The sequence below is a fragment of the Aulonocara sp. 'chitande type north' Nkhata Bay genome, linkage group LG20 (assembly GCF_057382095.1).
Source record: "Aulonocara sp. 'chitande type north' Nkhata Bay isolate Kocher_YH1m ecotype deep benthic linkage group LG20, A_spYH_male_GT1.1, whole genome shotgun sequence".
In the NCBI taxonomy this organism is placed as follows: Eukaryota; Metazoa; Chordata; class Actinopteri; order Cichliformes; family Cichlidae; genus Aulonocara; species Aulonocara sp. 'chitande type north' Nkhata Bay.
This window is the reverse complement of record NC_141363.1, coordinates 7,056,963-7,076,058: the sequence shown is the minus strand read 5'-3', so window position 1 is coordinate 7,076,058 and position 19,096 is coordinate 7,056,963. Positions and strand designations below refer to the sequence as shown.

Sequence of the window (19,096 nt, the reverse complement as noted above, 5' to 3'; positions counted from 1 at the left end):
GAGATGAGTGAATATACCAATAAAATCTGATTTCCTGTTCAGCAGATGCACTGTATAAACATTTAACAAAAGGGCTTGGGTTGACACACAATGGAGGAGCGGGACGGGAGGGGTGATGTGATCAACAAGGAAATTCTCTTCTTTCCATGCACGAGGCATCAATGCATTTTAGGAACTGTGTCCAGTATTTTAGGTGTTGATGTTATACTATTTTTTTTGGTTACGTTGTTTCATGCCACACCAAAGAGAACAGGGTTATGATGATGCTATACTTGTCATTTCAAGTGTCCCCTCCGAGAGTCTTGCCTACAGCATATCAGTGTTTGGACAAGCCAAAAGACAGGGCATAGATGTGACAACACTCTCCAGCTGTGCCAGACATTTTTCACTGGAGAGTGTAGGAACAAAGAGCTCTCATCTGCTGGTGATTCTCTCTGTGTATTATGCTGGAAATGACCTTTACAAAAAGGAACAAACTGTTGCAAACTATTTCTCGTGTTCTTTCAAAAACTGCATATAAAAGATAACATATAATTACATTATGTTTTTTGTCCTTTTGAAAGTGGTCTACTGTCTAAATTGTCGCAGGAAAAAACCCCACAAAACAATACACACAATTATAAAGTGTTGCCTCACGATTTACAGTTGAATCAGCATCTCCAAGAAAAACAAAACCCTCTCAGGATGTAACTAGGATGATGCCTCTGTTGCCTTAATTATATATATAAGTTCGTAAATTGGTCAAAGAAAGATAAATTCCCATCTCAACTTTAATAGAACCTCGGATGAATTACTCATTCAGGAAAAAAAAATGAATGTAAAAAAAAGGACAGTAAATTTTCACAATTAATGAGCTGCAAGCAGCAGCTGTTTTTCTTAATTAACGACTTAACAAATAGCTGATTGTCAAAGTTACTGATTAGTCTACTTTGTTAATTATACAAGAAAGTCAAGTAAATGTGTGGGTCCCTAAGTGTGCACTTCTGTGGTATTGATATTTATCTCAATATTTTAATGTTTGATTTTTTTGTTAGTACTTTATTTGCTCATTGCTCATCGTTGTTATATAACTTGATCCTTGTTTTTACAGATGTCACAAGTGTTTCTATAATATCCCTGAATATCTGTCACCAGTACAGATGTGTGGATTGCATGACTGCAGCTTCATGCATGTGTCAACTGGACTTCTTAAAATAAGACCTGTTTACTAATTACTGTTCTCTCTTAACCTCATTAGATGGAAAATTTTCAGGCTTAACACATAGAGTTAATCTGTTGTGATTAAAATAACCCCATTAATTCACTGATAAGGGATTATGTCTGGTCAAGGATTATTTAGAACTAGATTGACCAGTGTAATTTCTTAAAATTGTTACTCCCTCTGACCACTTTGCTTCTGTCGTTTCTCACCCCGTTTCTTCAGCTTTAGGACTGTAAGGGAACTGGCCCCGCTCTGCCATCCTCCTCCTCTAACATCACACTGCGTTGCACCACAGTCATGTCCTTTCCCCACTGTGCCCGACCCATGGAGAGTGCACACCCACCCAGATAGGATGCCTGCTCTGCTTGATACCCTGCATCCCCTCCTGCCCATTACCACCTCCTCCTTCTCCTTGTGTGTACCTGCTCTTGCCAACAGTTCCTTGCGGCCCCCCAGGCTCCACCCTGCCTCGTTACAACATGGTGGATGATTTAACCACCATGAAGGATGATGTCATCAACGCCAACACGCTGGCTTGGCTGGTCTGTTCGGGCGTGTCCATCCTTGCCAACACTTGGAGTATCCTTAGTGTCAGTGCCAAGCAGAAGAAGTGGAAGCCGCTGGAGTTTCTCATCTGCACCTTGGCGGGCACACATATCCTCAACATGGCCATCCCCATTACCATGTACTGTGTCATAACACTGCGGCGTCAGCACTCCAACTACGAGTGGAATGAGGGTCTGTGCAAAGTGTTTGTGTCTACCTTCTATACTCTCACACTGGTCACCTGCTTCTCGGTCACCTCACTCTCCTATCACCGCATGTGGATGGTTCGCTGGCCTGTAAACTACAGGTAAGACAACTGATTTTGTTGTTTATGACTGACCCTAGTTATAATCTTTATTCAGGTTGCCTAAATTTTAAATGTCCATTTCATCCAAATTTCAGTTTCAAGCAAGGTATTACACTTTATATATTTCAATATTTATTTGCTATGGTTTATACACATCTGCTTCTGATGTTTTTCCAATCCAGTACATTTCATTCCTCACTCTGAACAGTCATTACTGGAAGTATCCAGTAAGTATCCGAGTATCGGAGCAGTTGAGACGCATTTTTTCTAAACACACTCTGTGGCTTTTAAACCCCAAAAGAAGCTGCGCCAAAACTTGGTCCACCCCAAGGATCAGATCTCCTGACACAAACAGAGTAATATAGTGTACGCTGTTAAGTGCCAGGAGGATTGCCAGGATTTATACATTGGGGAAACCAAACAACCTCTGGTGAAGCGGATGGCACAACACAGAAGAGCTACCTCGTCAGGCCAGGACTCTACAGTCTATTAACACCTATAGGCCAGTGGACACTCTTTCAATGATGAGGATGTACACATCCTGGACAGGGAGGAACGCTGGTTTGAGCGCAGAGTCAAAGAGGACATTTATGTGAAAAGGGAAAGACCATCTCTGAATCGAGGAGGGGGCCTAAGGGTACATCTTTCGCCATCTTACAATGTTGTGATTGCAGCCATTCCCCAACTCTCTGTGAATGGTACTCATGGCCATTGCTCAGTGGGCTTTGATCAGTGGGCCTTGATCAGTGGTTGTTGATCAATGGTCATAATTAAGATTAAGGAACTGACCTCCCAGCCCATTGTTCCTTCAGTGGGCTGGTTTCAGTCATTATGCAAATGCACTGTTTATAAGATTGGGGAAACCTGCAGTCAGCTGAGACTGAAGAAGTCACTTGGATGAGTGACGAAATGTTTCTCCCACAAAACGCTAGGTCCAGATGAACAAAATCAACCTTTGGAGAATTACTGGAAGAACTTTCTATTGAAGAAATGGCTGCCTTATAAGCTGTTGTCTAGTTTTATCTCCAGATAAAAATAGACCAAAGTAAGAAATAATACTTTGTTTTGTAGTTTAGGGGGAACCAAATCTTTAGGTTCACTTGAATATTCAATCACAGAAATGTCAGTATAGTGGATACAGTATTATGTGTGTTTTTAAAAGTAAAATAACATAAATAAATGCAGTGTGATCTTTAGCACAGAAAACATAAATGTGTTTTAAGGCACTTTTAGATGTTAATCTCCTGCAAGGCTCACACTCAATCCTTGAAAAATTCTATAGTTAAGGTTCAGGTTTTTTTTGGGCCTCTTCCTTTGACAACTTCTCACATAGGATATAGACAGATTTCAATTTTTGTGGCCCATCACCTTATTTACCTTTGATTTTGAGTGTGATGCTCTTCATCATGCAAAGACTGTCCCCTGCCAACACATCTGCTGGTTGCAGCTATTTGGGGTAACACCATGTGAAACCTTCTAGACTGAGCATCTGCCAGCTCTAGCTTTCACCTTCATTTGGCTCCTCATAACATGTGATAATACTAAGTAACACCGAATAATAAAGATCAGGTTCACCTCACACTAACAACACCATTTTGGTCCTGTAAGACTTCCAAGAAATCTGCTGTTCACACATAATCAGATGTTCTAAGGAAAGGTTCCCTTTCCTTTAATATGAGATTTGGATGCTGTATCTCTTCTGATATGTACCAGTGCTGCTCTGAACTGACACATGCTAATGATTATTAAGAAGCACCTCTTGATTTGTTCTAAGATAAGATTGTAATTTATCATGATAATGAGTTGCACAGCAGACCATATTGACTGTTTAAATGATTAATGTGAAGGTTTGTAATTGGTGCATCTTAAGAAAATTTGAAGCATAGCTCAGAGGCCTTGGCTTTGTTGCAATTTAGCTGTTACATTCAGAGCTCTAAGCTCTGCCCATCAGGTGCAGCATAATCATTTGCAGTCGAGTGCATTTTGAGAGCAAATACTGTAGGAAAACAGCCAGAGAACCTATAAAATCAGCTGTCGCATCTGCAGAACACATACCAACTAAAATGTGGTGCATGTGGTGAACATCAGTCTTCTGCTGCATCACTCTTTCTCTCCTGCTGAAAATCTACGAGCGATTACGTCCTGTGGCATCAAGCCTGCAGATACTAAACATGTTTTCAACTTGGCCAATTTTGCAGATAAGCAGACATTCAAATAAGATATGCAAACTTCCTTTTAAATCTAAGCCCAATCTTGCTATCTATATTGCTTCTGCAGCTGCCAGTATTGGCCGATGCCCACACAGTGATATCAAGCTTTACACAGATGCTTATATCTCCCTCGTCTGCTCCCTCACTCATCTGACTGTAGTCTCTCTGGTCTCCTGTCTGGGAACACTTTCCACTCAGCAGCTTGTCTTCTTCTGTTCAAGTCACCTTTAACAACAGTATAGTGGAGTGATAGCTCAGGTGATGCACCGTATAATTGCTGTTCATCTTTCATTTAATTCGCTCCACATTTGCCCTGCTGAGCTAGCATGGCTGCCTTTACTCTGACATTAACATACACTGAAGGCCTGAATTATGAATTCCAACCTTGTACTTAGGCAGCTGTGCTCATCACCCTGCGTTCACTATCTCTTAGGAGGGTTTTTTCCGCTCACAATGCTCTGTCTGGTAATAGATTTATGCAGCTTGGTGATGTAACTGTCCCCATGTACCCCAGGCACAATCAGGAAAGGCTAGCATTATTACTCATTGTGACAACAAGACCTACTTGTCTTTGAATGAAGCCATAGTGCAAAGATGGAGGCTACTGCAGTACTACTGCTACTGCAGGCTATTGTAGTACTCTTATTGCGTCAGTGTATGTAGGCTTATACTTTACTACTTTCAAATGTTTTCCATTTTATTTTGCCAATCTTTTTATGTAAAGCTATCCATTCTAGCCAGTGTGCCCCATTTCTCTGGAAATGGAGAAGGGAATTGGTGATATGCATTTTGGTTCTCATCGGGAGGTATATTTGGCTTTCTACGCTAAAAGAGCTGACGCTTAATGAATTAAAGCATCTTTTACCACACAAATGAACCAGTAGAACCATATTAACTGTACTTTGTTACACAATAGAGGCATAAAATAGTCTATACTTACATGTTCTAGGAACTGAAAAGGATATTTTTATGTATGACACACACACCTATATTTGTGTGTGTGTGTATATTTTTGCTTATGTCTGGAACAACTCAGTAATCCTTGAATACAGTAATCTATCCAAATGTTTTGGCAGCTTAGCGTACTCTTTCGTCATGTTTGGGAAATGAGAACGCCAGTCACTGCTTGATATATTTTTAGATGTATGTGTGTAGTTTCTGCAAACCTTGAAAAGTGCCACATCGCCAGAGGTCACAAACACATTCAGCAAATTGCTCGACTGTAACAATTACTTGGAGGTGAGAGGAAACAGAAATCTCTTTGTGTTGAAATGGACCTACATGATAAATAGACCGAGGGATATCAAAGGCAATCTTTTACCATCAACAAATAATCGATTTCCTTCCACATTCATCTTCAGTTTATCTAAGCTGTGCCTATGTGGGTTGATGTTTTTATCAGCTTATGTATCCCAGCTTCATATCTGCCATTTTACAGTATTTTTCCATGGTTGGGTCTGTTTTACTTGTAATACTGGTCAGATTTCCTCACCATGAAAAAAAAGTCAAACACAGACCTCGTTATCAGTGTTCTATTTGAATCATTTTGTTTGAATTGTTGAGGACAGATCGCAATTACTGTAGGTGCACTGTTTGCCAATATTGTATAGTGTGTGTCTCTGATGTGTAATGATTGTGAGAAGGAGACTGAAATCCTCCATGTACTTATAATATTGCAATATTGCTTCATAAGTTACTTTAGTACAGTCAGAGTAGACCACACTGTACTTGTTAGGCAAGGCAAGGCAAGTTTATTTGTATAGCACAATTCAACAACAAGGTGATTCACAGTGCTTTACAGAGACATTAGAAACAAAAACAAATAAAAAGCATGATTTAAAATTGATTAAAACAAGCAAACAAACAAACAAACTAAATAACAAACAAACAAACAAACAAAACAGTATGTAAAATCAAAACAGATAATATCAGTAGTTAAAATGTAAGTTTTGAAGTTTAAGCTTAAAAGTGTGGATTTGGTGCTTTATTCAAATGCAGCTGAGAACAGGTGAGTCTTCAACCTGGATTTAAATAAACTGAGTGTTTCAGCTGATCTGAGGCTTTCTGGGAGTTTGTTCCAGATATAAGGAGCATAAAAGCTGAATGCAGCTTCTCCGTGTCTGGTTCTGACTCTGGGAACTGATAAAAGACCGGATCCAGATGACCTGAGGGATCTGGAAGGTTCATAATGGGTCAGGAGGTCACTGATGTATTTTGGTCCTAAACCATTCAGAGCTTTATAGACCAGCATCAGAACTTTAAAGTCTCTCCTCTGACGGACAGGCAGCCAGTGTAAAGACCTCAGAGCTGGACTGATGTGGTCCACTTTTTCGGTCTTAGTGAGGACTCGAGCAGCAGAGTTCTGAATGAGCTGTAGTTGTCTGACTGATTTTTTAGGTAGACCTGTAAAGATGCTGTTACAGTAATCAAGCCTACTAAAGATGAATGCGTGGACTAGTTTTTCCAGGTCCTGTTGAGACATCAGATCTTTTATCCTCGAAATATTTTTGAGGTGATAGTAAGCTGATTTTGTTATTGTCTTAATGTGTTTTTCTAAGTTTAGGTCTGCATCCAGCATTACACCCAAATTCCTCGCCTGGTTTGTGGTTTTTAGGTGTATAGATTGAAGTTCTCTGGTGACCTGTAATCGTTTTTCTTTGGCGCCAAAGACTATTACCTCAGTTTTGTTTTTGTTTAGCTGGAGAAAATTGTGGCTCAACCAGTCATTAATTTCCTCAATGCATTTACCAAGCGCCTGTACAGGGCCTTGGTCTCCTGGTGACATTGTGATATATATTTTTGTGTCATCTGCATAGCTGTGGTAGTTTATTTTGTTGTTCTTTATAATCTGTGCCAGTGGGAGCATGTAGGTGTTAAACAGAAGGGGTCCCAAGATGGAACCTTGGGGAACTCCACATGTGATACTTGTCTGCTCAGATGTGAAGTTACCTATTGATACAAAGTATTTCCTGTTTTCTAAGTATGTTTTGAACCAGTTTAGTACAGTTCCTGAAAGACCTGCCCAGTTCTCCAGTCGTTTGAGTAATATGTTGTGGTCAACTGTATCAAATGCTGCACTGAGATCCAGTAAAACTAAGACTGACATTTTTCCACTGTCTGTATTCAGACATATGTCATTAAACACTTTGGTCAGAGCAGTTTCAGTGCTGTGGTTCTGTCTAAAACCTGACTTGAAGGCATCATAGCAGTTATTCTGTTTTAAGAAGTAATTGAGCTGTTGAGAAACTGCTTTTTCAATGATCTTACTTAAAAATGGGAGATTTGAGATCGGCCTGTAGTTGTTCATTTGTGTCTTGTCAAGATTGTCCTTTTTCAGTATAGGTTTTATTACAGCAGTTTTTAGTGGTTCCGGAAACACACCTGACATTAAAGAAAAGTTGACGATCTGTAACAGGTCTGACTCTAAAGTCTTTGAGACCTTTTTGAAAAAACGTGTTGGCAGGACATCTAAACAGCAAGAGGAGTTCAGTTGACCTAAGATGTCCTCCAGGTCTTTGCTGTTAATAGGGTGAAACTGTTTTAAGGTGTTTAAACAGTTTTTTGGTGGACACAGTACATATCCTGGATCTGCTGTTGATGTACCAATTGCTTGTCTAATCTTTTTCTGTGAAGAAAGTCATTGCAGGCCATGGTTGAATGAAGTTCAGCTGTTGTTAACAAACCGAGCAAAGACACAAGTCAATATTAAAACCAGCCTACACATTTTTCTGTGAAACAAAGTGTAATGCGGAATGGGCTGCGTTGTTCTTCTTTTATAGCTGCACAGTCATTTTAGTTACAATTTTCATCAACTCTTCAGTGAATCAACACTCTGCTTTAGTTTGAAGTAGAGATGGACCGATCCGATATTACGTATCGGTATCGGTCCGATACTGACCTAAATTACTGGATCGGATATCGGAGAAAAATAAAAAATGTAATCCGATCCATTAAATATCACGAAAGCACCTCACAAAACTTGCAACACGCCGTAACTCACCTCAGAAGTTAGCACGTCGGAGCAGTATGCATCACGTGATAGAGCAGCTGTGGCATGCGGGACCTGTAGGTGGTCTGGATAGCATGTGGAGCTTCGCTAGCAACCTGGCATTTCATCTCCGACAAAGTTATCCCCGAGAGAAGTAAAGCAAGTGTGTAAGTCCATCTCTGAATGTTTGTAAAGCATTCCTGCGTTAAGCTTAACAAGCGACTGCCTCTCCTGCTGCTACTTCAATCATGAAACTGCTTAAATGATCAGCTGATCGGCTTTTCTGTCGCGAGTCCATGTCTCTAGTTTGCTTTTGGCCCACTTTGCACCAGAAAGAGGAAACCAGCGGCTGAACAACAGCAGCACGTTTAAGCTTGATCAGCTGTTGTTAGAATGTATTTAATATTACTTTCTACTCGAGGATCTTTTTCTACGTAGCTGACGCTGGTAACTGTGCAGGGGCGGATCTAGCAAAGTTTAGCCAGGGGGGCCGATAGGGCATTAACAGGGAAAAGGGGGCACAAAGACATACTTTTCTTTCTTATTCTCATTTAAAATGTCTAGCTTTTAATAAATAATTATCTGACACCCAAAGTTTTAATTTGATGTAAAATGAATAGAAGTCAATTACTGTATATAGTAACTATTACGTCTAATATATATACCCTAGTAAGCTATAGTACTTTTTCCTTTGGGAAGGTACCATCTGTGCAGTCTGCAATTTTGTTGAAGAAAGATGTTGAATCTATTTAATATTTCTTGAAAAATAATTGATTTCTGTGCATTTTTTTTCACACTGCATCAAATTAAGGTTGATTACGTCGATTAAGCATCATGAGGTGGAGCGTGAGGGGTGGTTCCCTATTTTTTATTTATTTATTTTTGTTGTTGCTGGGAGTTGGAACCCTATTAGTTAGGTTGCTTAATATTTATGCTAAGTACTCTGTAAAATACCAGAATAGGGAGGATGGTGCAGGTTTAAGTTTATTAGATTGATCAGTATTGCTGAACTATGAAATATTTTTTTTTGCATACAGGTATAACAGAATAGCTTTAGTGTAGTTGTTTTAAACTTGAGTATGAACTTATACAAAATGCAGCAAGATATTTAAAAAACAGTTTTGTTGATTAAAAAACATTATATCGGATTCATATCGGTATCGGCAGATATCCAAATTTATGATATCGGTATCGGTATCGGACATAAAAAAGTGGTATCGTGCCATCTCTAGTTTGAAGTATGTGACGAGGGTGAACACAGTAGCATAGTGGTATCTGCACCAAGTAACGTAGATATGTAATTACAGAGCTACACAGACAGTTAAAATGCATGAATGAATGAATGAATAAATAAAATTCTGTGCAGAAATCCGCACAACTGTATTTTAAAATTTGTTTTAAGTGAGAAGGATTGAGTGTCCTATTCTATAATTCCAGTAAAGAAAAGACATAATGTAAGTTAGAAAAATAGTTCAGTATGCTTTCTTAAACAGAAAACCAGCAAAGATTGGTAAGATAGACTTCTATTTAGATATATTTTGTCAGTGCAGGTTTGTAAAGATAGGATGGGTAATATCTTGGTAGCAATCAATGTGTCACGCTTTTGCTCTTTGGAACTGTAAATGCAGGACTATAGCATGCTGATAACTATAATGTTTATCCAGGTAAAGACTGCCTTTGAAATGCATTAGAGTGATTGAGGTTATTTTGTTCAGAATCTAATAAGGATCAAATGACTGTGATTAAAGACGATTTCCTTTTTCTTAAAAAAAGATAAAATGCAAATCCATTTTTTGTTACTTCTCTTTGTTAGAAACTCCTTTATAGTGTGTACTTGTATATATTTTTGGTTTTAGGGATCTGAGCATAGTGATTTTAAAGATCAGATAAGTTAGGATCCACAGATTTTACACTCTAATGAACGACACACAAATCAAAGCCAATGGGTATTTCACTTGATTTCCTGCAAAAATCTGTTGTTCTCTTTCCAGGCTAAGTAACACAAAGAAGCAGGCAGTACACACAGTGATGGGTATCTGGATGGTCTCCTTCATCCTGTCCACACTTCCAGCAGTGGGTTGGCATGACACGATCGACCGCTTCTACACCTCTGACTGCCGGTTCATTGTGACAGAGATTGGCCTGGGCTTCGGAGTCTGCTTTCTGCTCCTAATCGGTGGCAGTGTGACCATGGGTGTGATCTGCATCGGCATCGCTCTCTTTCAGACCTTCTCGATTCAGGCAGGTCACAACGCTGACAAGAACAAGTTTAATGTTCCCACCATAGTGGTGGAGGATGCTCAGGGAAAACGCAGGTCATCCATCGATGGATCAGAACCGCTTAAGACGTCGCTGCAAATCACCTACCTGATCAGTGGTATTGTCTTCATCTATGACTTCCTGACTGGCTTCCCCATACTGGTGAGTTCACTCTTCTTCTTGCTTGATTATAAAAGCATTGTAACAGGAAAATGTACGTGATAATATAATAATAATGTTCTGTTGATGCACTGTACAATCACAATTAAATCAAATCATAATCAAAGACAATTATAGCCAATTGGAGAGGACATTTTGCAGTGCACCTCTATTCATTAACTCACTGTTGATTCATATTGAATACAGGTTTATACACGTATACTAAGATTAAACTGCTTCTGTCATAATTATGAATTGTGATACTTTGAAGTATAAGAAAGTTCTAGCCTTTGACTCTCCCTGTTAATGTTTTTTGCACCGTTTCTTTGAGAAAAGTTTCCATGCTTGTTTTTGAAATGGTGTAGCCTCTAAGAAAACCACCTCTAAGAAAACAGCTACACACACTAAGACACTGATGCCACACTAATGGCATACTTTTTTTATTTAACTGTTCTTTTCCACTTGAAGGTGAAGATTTCATTAATAAAGTTATGTGAGATACATGTGACAATGAGGTTACCTGTAATCTGAAGTTAAACATAAAAATATTTCATTCATTCCAAGGCTGTAAGGAGGTCAGGTTAAATGTGGACAGATTTGTGTTTGATCTCTTTTACATATTATACAGTGTAAGCCCACCAATGGAGAGATAAAAAAACAAAACAATTAACAATAAAAGCGATGATAACAGTCACAAGAACAACATGTTGGCAAACTAAGGCTGAAAAACAGGTAAGCACTGAAATCATTATCATGCTGTTGTCTTTTGGGGAAACGGACTTCAAAAACAGAGCGACTTCCTTCTGCCAAGATGGCATGCCTTCACATCAGGGAGTGAAAGCGTGAGTTGTTTTTCTCTAAGTCGCCATTTGGTTTGTAAATTCCACCCTCAGGTTCTCGTGTATTTTTTTTTTTTAACAAGTCAGCTCGCTGGTTTTCTATATAAACTTAAGAGCCTGCAGAAAGCTCAAGGCTTATTGTTTGTGATGCAGCCAAACAACCAGATTGTCTTCTGTAAAGAGAGCCAACTTAATAGAGCATTTTCAGTAGGGCAAATGAACTTGGACAGTTTTTTATTTTGGAACAAGTATTTTTTGTTCATGTTTGGCCACCTGGGTTATAGTAGAAGTTGATATTAAATATTCTAAATGGTTTTAAACCATACATATAGTGGAGCCCACTGGTTCAGTGTGTGTGCATGTGTGCCTTTCCTGATGAAAGGCACACATGCACACATTTTACAGATGGCTGTAGACGACATTGTAACTCTCTCCTGACCTCCTTTGTGCATGTTGATGATGATTTGAACCAAAAACTTTCAAATTTGAAATCATCACACATCATTAGTTTGTAAGGCCCATTGCCTCTGATTCCATCTTTTCACCTTTTCTCCCTGTTTTCCCTTCTTTTAAAATGGCATCTTGACAATGAACTTTCGATTGAGTCTGTTTCTGATGAGGCTTCAGTGAACTGTAGATGGATGAGCTGAAGGGTTAGATATATGTCAATCTGCTGGATTTTCTTATTTCTTAAGGACTTAAGGACTCAGGATACTGTTCTTAAAATGATCAGGTACAAGGACTAGAATGAAAAAAACCGAGTGAAAAAGCAGCCAATTTCTGAAGAAAACACTTGAAAGACTTTCATAAAGCCTAAAGAACACTTTAAAAATTACAGAATATCATCATTGCAAAAGATGCTTTCAATAGTAATCTTTATTTTTTGGCTATTTTATGACAAGTCTCTTCAATATATTTTTGCTATTTTCAAATAAAATTCAGCTCTTAGCTTTTAATGTGCTCTTAAATTTGAGTTTAAAACAATAATTCTGCTTCCTATGTGTGTGGGCATAAACCTTAGGTTGGGTGGGGGTCTAATAAATATGTTATGTATTCAGAAAAAGATCCTCGGAAATTGTTTATGAATTTGTGAATTATGAAGTGTAATTAAATTTTCTTTGCCACTATTTTTGTGTAATGGCTCTGTAGTGTTTGGTGTATGTCATGGTTTTACCCATAAGGTTTCACAATATTACACTTCTGAATTAAGATGTTGCAGGGTATATAAAACACCTTTTGCTTTATTAGCTAGAAAATATTATTATTATTATTATTATTATTATTAAAAAAGACAACTGTACACACTTATAGCAATGTATTGTGTTACTACTTTACATGTGTGCAAAACAAAAGGTGGGGTGCTGAGGAAAGATCACATTTCAGATGTAGTAAACCAAACAACAGTAGGCCTGCTAGCCATCTTTATGGCTGGGTGTAATGAGCTATTTAAATGCATAGAAACCTCTAACAGATACAAATGAGTACGTATATTTATTGTGAACTGTATGGTCTTACAAAGTATGATACAGAGGAACAAATTATCAGAGCAGAATAGAATCACTACTGTTAAATATAAAAACTAATTTATGTGAACAGACTAAATACATGAATTTTCCAGGGGCAGATATACAGTATGTGAAAACACGTGCTTCATAACTTCCAGGGTTTTTATATCAAAGTGTAAAAAGTTCTGGGTAAAAACTGTAAGAAGCTATTCTTTAACTTAAGGAAGATGAAGTTCTATATTCTTAGCTTTAAATCTAAAATCCTCAAATATTCATAAAAACTACATCAGTACCCCTTGAAAAAGATTCATCCTACAGTTTAAAGTCACAACATGGGAAATGTTTATTAGTGCATCACTCGTGGGGTGGTAAAGTGGAGAAAAAACTGTTTAACTTCAGTGTGTTTTATTGTCTCAGTAGGCAAACAAAGGCAATATCAGGTTAAGGCTTTACAACTTTATCAAGTCTCTTAGCAACAGGGATAAATGGTTGGTATTTGAGCACAAGGCATGATCGAAGGAGGTTAAACCTGAGATAATTTTAAGTTTGCAATAACCACTGGGGTTTTCACATTCACTTGACAAGTGAAAGGCCGTGGGTTCAGTTCCAGCCGGAGATGTAAATCACCTTTCTGGTTGTGTCAGAAAGGGCGCCTGGCATAAAACTCTGCCAATTCAAACATGCGGAACTTCCTGCTGTGCCAACCCTTATGACAAGGGGAGCAGCTGAAAGAAGCTTTACTGTAATCACTGTTGTGGCCCGATGACTGAGATAATGACTTAAACTTTAACATTTAACATGCTAACTGAAGCCTGCAGACTCTGAGATGTAGCTCTGGGTCTTGAAGTTTTTCTGAACATTGCATTCTCTGACATTTGCTGGGACAAACAATCCTAGGAAGATTGTTGCATTGTGCTTAGAAACACCTGTATGCTCCGGTCCAGCAAACTGGAAACTTTTGCTTTTTATAGGGGTGGTCACACTTGCTGTTGATCAGTTAACTAGGTTTTATTAGCTGTACATGGCTGCACATCCCTATGGAAACATTAAAGGGAGTACTTCATTTTTCCCAGGACTTCATGGAGTCCGGTGATAATTGTTGATACTGGAGGTTATTCATGATGTAAACATACATTGGACTATTGCAACTGCAAAAGTGTTGCATTAAATCAGTTGATTCTTCTAGTTTCTTCAAGCTTCCTTTGTATATTGTAGTTAGCCACTTTGAAAATTTGTCACTGCAAAAGAAATACTTTGAAATATTGTCAAATGTACCTTTATTATTATTATTATTATTATTATTATTATTATTATTATTATTATTATTATTATTTATTGCTTTAATCACTTATTGAAGTAATGGTAGTGACAGACAAAGGCCATACTGTTTGCCTTGTAAATACTGGCTATGATAGCCATACATAGGCTGCTTATAGAACTGATGATGAAGGGTACATAATACGATTTTCTAACATATGGGAGTGGATCTGGAAGATAATGTTTAGTAGGAACTTGGCTGCAGGTTTCTTTCATCTGGCACTGGAAAATCTGGACTGAAATGCTTCTCACAGGAGGGTTTTTTCTTCCTTTTACTTTTGGACTGTTTGCATCTGTTTCAAATTATTTTAACTTAGATTATCTGATACCATAAATACACTAGCAGGAGTATATGTTCCCAAGGGGGGTGACCGTTTAAAGTCTGTAAACAGGTACATTTACTGGTTTACGCTGAGATTAAGAACAAACTGCCACCAATGTAAATGTCTAAGAGATGTATCTGTTCCCGCTCACTTTGCTTATTTAAACCAGGAAGTACTGTGTGGTGATCCTGTAAAAGATACCTGATGTTCTTTCTGTTGTGTTCATAAGATCTATTATCAGTAAACTCTTAAGCCTGGAAAGCAGTGCTGCCATAAACATTTGATGCTTAACTCAGTATGTTTACCTTGCTACAGTCTGAGTAAATATTAACTGGTTTACTGTTGACTGATTTATCCATCCAGTCCATATCTTGTGCATCGCTGAGTGGATTTAAACAAAACTGGGGAACCGGGATGGGCAAGGGACAAGATAGAGACGCAGGTTGTGTCAATGACCACACTTGTGGCTAGAAAGCTGATACTTCTCTGCTGGAAGTCTGATAAACCTCCTACCTTCGAAATGTGGTTGAGAGAATTTGGAAATGTACTCCATCTGGAGAAAATCAGGTTTACCTTGTCTAACCGAGAGAGTGTGTTTTATAAGATTTGGCAACCAGTCATTAGCCTGATGGATAAACTTAAGTGAAATATACTCTGTCTTAACATTTATGTATGCTGTATTACCACCTTGTTGACTTGCCGTCCAACTTCTATTGTGTTCTTTTGAAGGTGATTGTTGTATACTGCTCAATTATAAAATCAATAAAAAATATATTGAAAAAACAAAACTGGGGAAACTTTCTAAGTCTAAATCGTCACTCTTCATTATAACAGATTTTAAAAATATATATTTTTTATTGACCCTGGGCAGGTGGTGAGCTTTGCTAGCCTGAAGTTTGACCGCTCCTATAACTGGATGGTTTTGTGTGTGCTGTGGTGCTCCATTGCCCAGTCCATCCTGCTGCCAATGTTCCTCTGGGCATGCGACCGCTATCGGGCCGACATCCGCATGGTGTGGGAGAAATGTGTCGCCATCATGTCCAACGACGATGTGGATGAGGGTAAGCTACTGTTAAGCATCTCCCTCCTCTCCTGCCTCCTTTTTCCTTCCTCTTCACCCCATGATGTGAATATTGATTGGTATTTCTTAGGACATACATGTGGATTAGTTTGAGCATTAAGAGTAGATTTTAAATGCTCTGTGAAGGCATGCCCAAACTGAAAGGGTGGACTTTAAAGATAAAAATGGGATGTGATTATGATGTTTTAAATTGATAAACATTAACTTTAAACTACACTTGATCTGTTCACAAAATCTCCTTTGACAGTGAAAGGTAAAGCATCACTCTCAGAGTAGAGGTTCATTTGTATTGGCTTCTGGGCTGTCTCTTGACAGAGAGAGAAGCAATTTTGCAGCAAGGGAACAGAGTCAAAAACTATTTTCTCTATGGTGTAATGCTTGATAGTGATGTCATCTTCTGCTCCCTGAGATACAGTGTGGTGTAATCTCTGCCTTTTTACAGACTTTAATGTCTATGCATCCCTTTTGTAAAGTTACAACTCACAAATGTTGTAATCCAAAGGAAATCTTTTAATAAAATGATGTTATTCACTGATGCAGATAATACCTGTAACTACATCCTAAAATCATCAGGCCTGCGTGTAAGGCATTTAAAAGGAGAGATCTGTGATAATAATTTAATAAATTGTCTACTGTCTACTAGCTTTAGGCTACTGTTATTGTTGCTTTTAACAGTTTAGATGGACAATTTTAACATCTCATTCTAGAAAACAATTTGCAGATTAGTTAACATCTGCTTAGTCATCGTGGTTTGGGCTATTGGTACATGTTTCTTAGATTTAATTAGAATTGGCTTGGGGTGAATATTCTTAGTTTTTGTTTTTTATTGTAGTCAGAGGTCTGAAATCAGTGGTCAGTTGTTATCATGTGACCTATCAAGTGACCTTTGTTGTCAGGAGATGAAACTGGAGGGACAAGTGTCTGTGTAATTTAATTCTAAATATTCAGTATATCTTCTGTGTTTTGTACATGCTGTGTACTTTTCTAAAATGTTTGCTGTGTTCTTTAAAAAAAAAAGAAAGAAATAGGGCTGGGCAAAGTACATATTTACCTTGCAGCACTTTTGTCTTTTTTCCGCTCTGGATTTAAACTGGGCAGTCTTCCTCCAGAATGCCCTGGTGAGAGGATGTTAAAATAAATGGTTTCCCATTTATGTCTTAGAGTCCAGAGTCAAACCGGAGCAATTGCCGTAAAGCTGAAAACCACTTTCATGTCATTATGATGGTCATATTTTCCTCAAGTCACAAAAGGATACAGCCAAGATCATAACTCAAAAGTACATAAAAATTGAAAAACAAAATCTGTTTACTGTATTTATTTTGTTTTCTTTCTTTCTTTTTTTAATTTAGTTTTATTTTTTATTTTAATTTTTTATTTTGATTTTCACTTTGAGTCAGATTATAGCGATTTAACGGCAGAAATATTTATTAAACATCACTTACTAGACATTTTATAGGGAGATTTTCAAAGGGGGGTGAAAGCTAACCTGTTCACCAAGAAATCACAGACACTATCAGCAAAATCTGGTCTCAAAATTAGGTCACATGATAATCATGCGCTCATGAACTAGGTCCATGATATTTACAGTTATTGCAAACTGAACCACCTGTCTTTTTTTTTATTTTTTTTATTTTTTTGGACTATTGGCACTGTTTAAACTCAACCCAACCTGAATCCCTTCTCTCCTGTTTTTAACCCTCCAAACCTTTTGATCCTCTCTTATGACACCCTCCCTCAGAACTGCTCATTGTCCAGCAGGAGCCATAAGACAACATTAGATAGTTCCTTATTCTGTTTGATAATTAACACTACCAGTTCTGTGCTTTTTTTCCAGAGGGCTTGCCATGTATAACTCGTCACAGTTGTATGTATAAGGATTGTTTCCTGTTATTCCAAAGCTACTGACATGCATGCTAAGCTGCTTGTGCACATAGCTACTTTCATCTTTCATCCTTTTGGCAAGCATTTTCCTCAAGCATTTTACACCCATCCCAATTGATATATCTAATGAACACAAATGTAGAAATTGGGAAAATATTCTTGGGAGATTGGTATTTCGATACTAAGAACACGTGATATTGTTCCTGTTCAACTGTTTGGCATTACTTCAAAATTTTGAACCAAACACTGAAATGAAAGCCTTTTCTCTTGAATCTGAAGCTCATATTTCAGAGCAGACACGTAGGAAAGTCGACAAATCGGAGAACAGTTGAACTTGTCTCTCTTATCTATTCGTCTGTCTGTCTGTCTGTCTTGTGTATTGAGTCCGTTGCTCTCTAATGCTGACGCTCGTACTTTTCTGCACTTTGCAGAAAACAGCCAAGACGGAGGAATTCATGCCGACTTAATATATGACAGACCATATGACTATAGCTCGGCGCCTGAAATCGTGACGATAGACCGTAATGCCAAGTATGAGTTCTCAACCTTAGAAAGGGGGGTTCTGCAAGGGTATCCATTGAGGGAACAACAGGAAGATAAAATGCAGTATTTGCAGGTATATTTTTTATTGATTTTCTTCATTTCTTTTACTTGATCAGTTGAAATCCTTTTATTGTTAATGTGCATGGTGAAATGGCCTTGTGGGCCTGTACAGCATCTTGACTGAATTTACTGAAATTATTAGATTTTGTGACGCTATATCTCCCAGATTTTTGTCCTTTTCTCACATGAAATCAAAAACAAACTCGGGCTGACTATTGTTTGGTAAATATGACCATCAGAAGTCCCATCAGTTCATTATATGCGCTTTTTTTTTTTTTTTTTTTTTTTTAAACAAGCAATGTGTCCTGCAAGCAGGTGACTACATTTTCACTTTGTAAGAGGGTAAGTGTTTAGTAACGGACTTACCTTCTACATTTCAGGAATCCTTCAAGGCTTCAGAAAGACACAATAAGCATTATCTCATGTTCTGCCCAAATGCATGGTCACCATTGGATCCAGCATCCATCCCAGTCAGACGCAGAACAATGAAATGATCATTTTCAGCTACATTAACAAAGCTTGATCTAACATGCAGCCTTCTAGGGCAAATCAACAACACCAAAAAGTCTGAGTCAATTTGAGATATTAAATCAATAATATTTAAAATTATTAATTAAAATAGAAAAGATTGTGACTCGCTAGACTTGGCCTGGAAGACTGTGGTTAGAAAACCTAACTTTAAAATCAGCCGGTGCAACCTACACTTTATTAAACTTTTCTAAGATTCAAGACACTGTGTCATCTTTGTATTACTTTGATGGGGGCTCCACAGCCTGTAGCCCAAACTGCTACATTTACATGCACTGAAAATAATCATTGAAGTTGGTACAACAACTGGACAGCTGTCCAGCACTATAATGGACCCTTCAAAGACCAA

The 19,096-nt window shown here is 38.1% G+C and overlaps 1 protein-coding gene across 1 annotated transcript in view; it reads left to right on the top strand.

Annotated features, from left to right (window-relative positions):
- gpr153 (G protein-coupled receptor 153) overlaps positions 1-19,096 on the top strand; it is a 43,719-nt gene that overhangs the window by 20,445 nt on the left and 4,178 nt on the right. Inside the window, exons 2-5 of the mRNA XM_086278758.1 lie at positions 1,424-2,054; positions 10,244-10,673; positions 15,526-15,715; positions 18,048-18,232. Coding sequence (XP_086134884.1) covers positions 1,681-2,054; positions 10,244-10,673; positions 15,526-15,715; positions 18,048-18,232 — 1,179 coding nt within the window. The 5' untranslated portion in view covers positions 1,424-1,680. The remainder of the gene's footprint in view (positions 1-1,423; positions 2,055-10,243; positions 10,674-15,525; positions 15,716-18,047; positions 18,233-19,096) is intronic.